Below are 8,127 nucleotides of genomic sequence, written 5' to 3' on the forward strand. Positions count from 1 at the left end.
ATTGTATATGTTATATTTGTGTTCTCTTCCCTTCTCCAAAGATATGAATTGGATCAAATATATAGAAATCATTACTAGTTCATGACAAATAATTTTAAAATGGAGATATCATACGAGAGACAACAAAATAAACAAAATAGAGACTAAGCAAAAAAAAGCTACAACCTATACAAATAAAAATTGAAGATATCAGTACCAATATAACAACACACATTTTCCATGGGGATGTGTCCGTTACATATTGAACTTTTTGGACAAATAAAATAATGAAAGAATGCTACTCTATGAAGATTTCATAGATAACAACGCTTTAATGACATTAGCAATGATTGTGCTTACACAATTTACCAAACAACATGAGGAAAACAATTATTGCACATGCTCGGGTTTCTATTACAAATTTTTAAATAATTCCAAAGCACAAGTACGATGCTATTGAATATCATAAAACAATATCATCAACTAATTCCAACATCATAGAAAACATTCTTCCTGTTTACACATGATTTTCCCAGATTCATTTCCAGTTTCCTATTCAATGCAATTTCTACTTCAACAACATAGACATGAATGTAACATGCACTAGAAATCAAATATGCCAATGCCGATGAGAAAAGACAATAGTAAGCATACAACATATTACTACTCATAATGATAAAAAATATAGTTAAAAACCAAAACATCTGTAGCAAGGAAAGCAAATAGGACAATCACAACACTTTCATGCTAAACATTGCCATACAACTTAGAGAACAAATCACTTGCATAATGCAACCAACAGAATGACCACATTATAACCTAGACAAGTAATCATTCACCTCAGACATTTTAAAAAATGATGACCTAGGAAAGAATTCCCAAGGACATCTTTTGAAATGAGCCCCTCCCTCCCCCAAAACTAAAAGTAATTTACATCTCTTATCAATTAGCATCTCATAGCAAAATTTCTAATTTCATAGTACGAAAAAAATTTAGACCTAACTGCTGCACAACGATAATGTATATTGTATAAATGCTTTAAGTACTCACATATTATCCACTTTTTGAGCTATAAACCTCATTACTACATGGTTGTAACATATATTGTGTAAATTCTCTAAGAACTTGTATATTGAAGGAAGGACACATCACTTATCGAACAAAAATGCTACATGTTTTGCACCTGCATTTAGAATGAGCTTGTCTGCCATACTGCAAATAATCTACATAATACACAATCGTACATCTTCCAAAGAAAATATATCATGTCATGCAACTACCATAACGACCACTGTTCATTTTGGAGAACAAATCTTTTTGTATCAAGCTCCCCTAAAAAGTAATTGAACATGTGTTGGCAATGTGCATGGTAAAAAATGCATGATAAACACTTGAATAATGCATCTATGGCCAAAATAACTAGAAGTAGTGTTTATAATTGCCACACTACTTTTTAAAATTTTAAAATATGTATTAGATATTAACTAATGATGATATGCTGTTCATGATATCTTATTTTGAACACTTTGCCAATGCACCCACAGACAAAGTAAATAGAATTAGTTGTTAGAATCGTAACATTACCTTTTAAAATTTCAAGATATGTTTTAAATATTAACCAATGACAATATGTTATTCATTATATATTAACTATTTATTCATGATATGTAGTAGATACTAACTAATAATAACACAATAATAATGTAGGAGATACTAACTAATAATAACACGATATATACGTAAACCAAACTTTTCATGCCCAAAACTTTAATAAATTAAAACTACTAATTAATTGATTAATGTGTAGTGTTATGTGGGAGGGAGGTGTGTGAAAGAGGAATGTATGAAAAGGTATGAACATTGTGGATGAAAGTTTCTATTCCTTGTTCCGGACACCTGTTCTCCCAAAAAAGACACTTCATTTAATATTGGATAATAACTATTCAATTGAAAAAAATGAAATCACAAATGCACTTAGTATTAAGAAAAGTCAACTAAAACGAGCCCACATAAACATAGTAGTGGGGATAGTTAATCGCCCACCCTTATTTCACATTTGATATACACATAACCCAAACTTTTCATGCCCGAAACTTTAATAAGACAAAACCTCTAATTAATTGATTAACATGTAGTGTGCAAGAATATATGAGGATGAACGAAACATTATGGAAGAAAGTTTATGTTCCTTACTCCGCAAAACCGTTCTCCCGCACACCACTTCTTCCTCACACAAATTGATAAGCCAAAACTGCTAATTAATTGATTAATATGTAGTGTTATGCAGGAGGGAGGTGTGCAAAAAAATTGTGCAGAGGGGGACTATATGCGGAGGTATAAACCTTGTGGACGATTTTTTTTTCCTTGTTCTGGACACTTGTTTTCCCCCACAACACTTCTTCCCCATATGCATTAAAATGACTCTTCATTTAATATTGGATAATAATTATTTAATTGACTAATGTGAAATCACAAATGCACTTAGTATTCAAGAAGCTCAAATAAAACAAACCCCACGTCCACATAGTAGTGGGGATAGTTAATTTCCCACTTTTCATGTCTCAAACTTTAATAAGCCAAAACCTTTGATTATTTAATTAATATGTAGTGTGCAGAAATGTATGCAGAGGTACGAAAATTGCGGAAGAAAGTTTTTGTTCCTTGCTCTGCACACTTGTTCTCGCACAACACTTCTTCCTCACATGCATTAAAAAAACACTTCATTTAATATTTTATAATAAGTATTTAATTCATAAATGTGAGATAAAAAATGCACATAGTATTTGGGAACCACGAATACCAAGATTCGTTTTTCTACTTTGATACAATTTTTAAACGATCAAAGCCATCAAACATAGTTTTGAAAACCACACATGGGATCATTGACAAAGCAGTTTTACCACAATTCATTTGCATCCCGATATCATATAAAACAAGCCAAAGGCGACATAGTTGTGGTGACATTGAATCACCCGTCGTTATATCGCACTTGATATACACGTAAACCAAAATTTTCATACCTCAAACTTTAATAAGCCAAAACTGCTAATTAATTGATTAATATATATTGCATGAGGGAGGTGTGTAGAAAAATGCGCAAAAGGAGAACACATGTGGAAGTACGAAACATTTTAGAAGAAATTTTTTGTTCCTTGCTCCACATAGTTGTTCCCCCGCACCACACTTCTTCCTCACACACATTAAAAAGACACTTCTAATATTGGAAAATAATTAATTTAATTCACAAATGGACATAGTATTCGACATAGTATTCGAGAACTATGAATACCAAGGTTCGTTGTTTCTATTTTGATACAAAACTTGAATGATAAAAAACCTTCAAATATAATTTTGCAAATCGCACATCAAATCATCGAGAAAGTAGTGTTGCTACAATTCCTTTACGTCCTGATATCAAATAAAACGAGTTTAATCGCCCACCTTTATTTCGCACTCAATATACACATAAATCAAACTTTTTATGTCCCAAACTTTAATAAGCCAAAACCACTAATTGATTGATTAATATGTAGTGTTGAGAGGTATCCAGAAGAAGTGTGTAAATGGGAAATGTATGCAGAGGTCATTGCGAATGAAAGTTTTTATTGCTTGCTGTACACACCCGTTATCTTGTACAACACTTATTTCTCACACATTAAAAAGATAATTCATGTAACATTGGATATTAAGTTTTTTCTTAAAGTTAAAATAATTTCATGTCTATGGAAGAAAGTTCCTTGTGCATCCGTATTCTCTTGCACATACCCCTTCTTCCACACATCCTTTATTCCACATAGCTGAAAATGAAAAAAAAAAGTTTATAATGAAATAGAAGGTAAATGCACTAGGATTCCCTATGTTAGTGTGAATGACAGCGTCAAAGCACTCGCCAATGGAATTCCCTCCAGCTTACATAAAGGACCGATGGAATTCCCTCCAGCTTACATAAAGGACCCGCTCAGAGCACTCTGTCAGTGTGAGAGCACTCATCGCACTCACCAACATAATGACCATTTACAAAATTATTTTAATTTCCATTTTAAAATGATTTGTTATACACAATACTCAAATTAAATCACTCTCCATCAGTGAAATTATGTCACATCAAAGGCTCCTTGAGCCAATAAAAAATTATAAATAAGATTTTTAAAAATTAAGAAAATATTTTTAGATATAAAAAATACAAATATTTAACGTTTTCCCAAAACTTTAAGGTTATAAAAAAAACACAAAAACTCATTAACTAATTGAAAGTCAAGAGACTTTGACCATGAAACAAGTACTATAGTCCATGGAGAGATAAAGATTAATAAGGTAGTACTTATAGCTGAATTGATACACACTTGATCATTAAAATATCTAGTAATGCAATTCGAATGCGTATAGGACAAACAATCATTATATATGGGACAAATAATGATTATACAATGTCATAAGGTAGTACTTATAGCTGAATTGATACACACTTGATCATTAAAATATCTAGTAATGCAATTCGAATGCGTATAGGACAAACAATCATTATATATGGGACAAATAATGATTGTACAATGTCACAAAATCTTAGATGATATTTTAGATATGAAATCCATGACAATTTTAACCCATGATATAGCTAAAATTAAATGACTCACAAAAATTGACCGGAAAATCTGTGCAGACAAGGGTGAAAAGGTCACTTCGTTAAATCACTGCATGCATTTAAACACGTACTGAACTTTCATACAAGTGAACATGAAATAATAGAGTAAATGCTTGGCAAGAGTTGATACGCACTACGTTAAGCTTCTGGGTTGTAAAGTCAGAGAAAAGAAATCAATGATATATAAAGTTTGTCGTGTTCATGATAGAAGGCATATCCATTGTTTAGATTTTTATGGTCAATAAGTAGAGTTCTCCCAAAAAAAACCCAGTCCGTGCCTTAAAAAGTCACAAGTTGGCGACGTTTTAGGTGGTAGGAATCATGGTGATTTATCGCGAGACAGTAGAGCAAAAATGGGTCACCTAATCTTCTGTAGTTTCCCTGCAAAACTCTGAATTACATTTCAGAGGGCATGTTTGGATGATTCCTGTTTATAGATATCCCTAGGGCATGGCCTACGTTACCATGACCTGTATCACACAACATCTTTCCCCTCCGTAAAATTACTCATCCCTCCTTTTGTTTTGACATACATTTTCAACGATATGACAACTGGGCGCAATTGGGTTCTGTACTTGGTATCAAATCCAACTGCTTTGACGGTAACACAACACAATATTCTGGGTTTCCTTCCATCTGCATCCTTACCCGATTCGTCTAAGCTTAGTGACAACGCCATTTCCGTCCATGATGGTTTATACTTGAAAAAAAGAGTATGCAACTTGACAATTTGTGCGGTTTTCCTCATTGTATGCATTAATAATTCTACAGAATTGTAACCAGAGCGCTTCAATACTTAGTTTGATCAGCTGGGATCCAATAATTCTGATGTGTAAAGCTGCTGCTCCATGCAAATACTGTTTGACCTAGCTACATCACCACTTCCTTTTTTTTTTTTCAATTATTTTCCATGGATAATACTCACTGTCACTCACTGATCACTTTAAGGTCTGTAAAATGGCCTAGAGAGTTTGAGTTCTTCACCATTAACGTTGTTCGATCGATCATTTCATAATATTTGTTTTTGTTAGGTCAACATGGCATTATCTTCTCAGGTTGTTGTTGGAGTTATTGGTGAGTTTTTCGTTTAGCTGCTCAATAATATTATGATGGTAGGATCCTTATCGCAGCGAAGTAATATTTTGTTCATAATCAAAGTTTTAAGGTCCCCTCTACCAGCTGTAAATGCTCGAATGTTGGACTCTGAGAAAGTGAAATGTATCCATTTTCATACAGTAGGAGAGCTGAGTGAAAAATATCCCTTATCCACAGATTTAAAAATTCAGTCTTTTTCCCATTAAACAGTACTTATTACTACTATTAGTTATTCTGTCACGTTTGATTCATACGGGGGTGTCACCTTGGGGTTGCAGTTATATTATGCATCCAGTTTATCAACCAGTCTTCTTTGACTCTCGTGTTTAGTGATACTTTCAAAATGTATCTTGATCCGTTTCTACGTGAAATAAAATATCTCAGAACACATTACATTTATGGTAAGATTGATTATGTTCATGTAAGTTTATAGTAGATTTTAGAATATTCAAGAAATATAATGGGAATAAGCAAAGTCAAATAGTTAATGAATTGTAATATATATAAAGATAATCCAAAATCAAATAATTAACTTCATTTATATATACTATTTCCAAAATATTTTCAAATTTGGAGTAAACATAAGGATACACCATAGTTTGTGATTATTCATAAAGATAGATCATAGTTTGTGATTATTCAATGCCTAATTGAATTGGGACTTTTGAGTTGAATTTGGATGATTGAGAGCTAATATTTTATAAACTATTGTGTTTGGATGACAACAATTACATGTTGAAAACATGACAAAATATGTATGGCTTGAACAGGAAATATAACTTCACTGGAGCTATACTTGTCTCCCATGTACGTATACAGTATTGTACCTTATTTTCATTTCTTAAATGTTAATAGCTCTTTTGGTAGAGATAATGTTAATAGCTCTTTTGGTAGAGAGTTAATTTGATTAATAAAGGTTGTGTAGTGAACTAATTTCAAATGGTTTGCAGGGCAACATTTTGGGGAATATATAAGCAAAAGTCTACGCAAGAATATTCTGGGTATCCGTATCTGTTCACACTGTTTAACTGTGCTCTTGGGCTGCTCTATGAAAGGTCATTCGTTAAACCCCACAGTACTATGATCCTTACCATCAATGGTGCAGGCTTTCTTATCGAAACATTTTATGTCATGTCCTTTCTCACTTTTGCTTCCCGAAAGAAGAAGGTAACTCAACTTGTCTATCCACCTATCTTAACTCTTTTGATATTAACCTCAAATACAAGTTTACAGAAGAATTGCAGATATTAATGATCAGATGTTGGACTGATGCTTTTATACATGCAACACTGTGATTTGAATTTCTGCTCATTATTTTGCCATGAATACTCTTCCAGGTGAAGACAGTAAGGCTGAGCTGTGGTTTGATAATGGCCTTCGTCATGGAAGCTGCAATTACCATATTTGTGTTGCATACTTACCATTTAAGACAGGTGGTAGTAGGTTGTGTGGGTGTCATTTTGTCCATTGTCATGTATGCTTCGCCATTATCTGTTTTGGTATGTTAATTCTTCTTCTACCATGCTATTCTTCTAATACATGTATATTATACCAGTTTAGAATTATATATCTATTATTCTTCTAATACATGTATTGTTCATGATACTTCCTCCTGCTGAATAATGTATGTTGTGTTTTCTTTGTGTATGTTTTGCAGAAAGTTGTGATTAGAACTAAAAGTGTAGAGTGCATGCCATTCTTACTGTCTCTATTCAACTTCATAAATGCACTAGCCTGGGTTGCATACGCTGTAGTCACTCGGGATCTCTTCATTGGTGTAAGTTTCTTTATTTCTTCTGCACCTTAATTTAACTCCTATATCATAAGTCTTTCATTCAGAAATTCTCTTTTTCTTATAATGATTATTATCTTTTCAATTTCTTCCATGTTCACTTTGCAGGTGCCGAGTGGTATTGGTTCTGTTCTAGGAATGGTCCAGCTTGCTGTGTACTTCATTTACAGAAAGTCAAGGCTAATTGTATCACCTGCATATACCAACGAACTTTCTCAGACCAAACAGATGGACATGAATGAAGTGGATGTAACAGTTCAGAAACAAATAGACCTGAATGCAGTGGATGTAACAGTTAAGAAACAAATAGACCTGAATGCAGTGGATGTCACGGTTCATAAAATAGAAGCCGAGAAATCAACTTTTGCCATAGTAATATCAGTAGATCCGACCATTGCAGATCTGGGTTAAAGTATATTGAGTCTGGTTTCGAAGATAGGGGGTCTAAGATGCATTTAATTCTGCATGAACCCGCTTCCATGATTGGATTTGAATAATTCAAGTCCAAAAACTATACACTACGCATGCAGAGTGGTTGTTGGTCGTCCTTCACGAGGGATGCGCCTTTTCGCTACTTATCACATTTACTGAGATTGGAGTAAAAGTGAATGGAGGCTAA

At 33.3% G+C, this 8,127-nt stretch overlaps 1 protein-coding gene across 1 annotated transcript; it reads left to right on the forward strand.

Moving 5' to 3' along the window:
- The first annotated feature begins 5,658 nt into the window (after positions 1-5,658).
- LOC149258721 (bidirectional sugar transporter SWEET1b-like) lies at positions 5,659-7,919 on the forward strand. The gene is made up of 6 exons (XM_089429848.1): positions 5,659-5,695; positions 6,487-6,523; positions 6,667-6,883; positions 7,054-7,215; positions 7,374-7,493; positions 7,617-7,919. The coding sequence occupies exons 1-6, from the start codon at positions 5,659-5,661 to the stop codon at positions 7,917-7,919; spliced, it is 876 nt and encodes a 291-aa protein (XP_089285974.1).
- The last annotated feature ends 208 nt before the right edge of the window (positions 7,920-8,127 follow it).

The sequence above is a fragment of the Pinus tabuliformis genome, chromosome 6, assembly GCF_031772625.1.
Source record: "Pinus tabuliformis cultivar Carrire ecotype Pingquan chromosome 6, CPIR1, whole genome shotgun sequence".
Lineage (NCBI taxonomy): Eukaryota > Viridiplantae > Streptophyta > Pinopsida > Pinales > Pinaceae > Pinus > Pinus tabuliformis.

Coding starts and splice junctions, on each gene's coding strand:
- LOC149258721 (XM_089429848.1), top strand. CDS start 5,659: ATGGCATTATCTTCTCAGGTTGTTGTTGGAGTTATTG. Junction 5,696..6,486: donor GGTTGTTGTTGGAGTTATTG/GTGAGTTTTTCG, acceptor TGGCTTGAACAG/GAAATATAACTTCACTGGAG. Junction 7,494..7,616: donor CTCGGGATCTCTTCATTGGT/GTAAGTTTCTTT, acceptor TTCACTTTGCAG/GTGCCGAGTGGTATTGGTTC.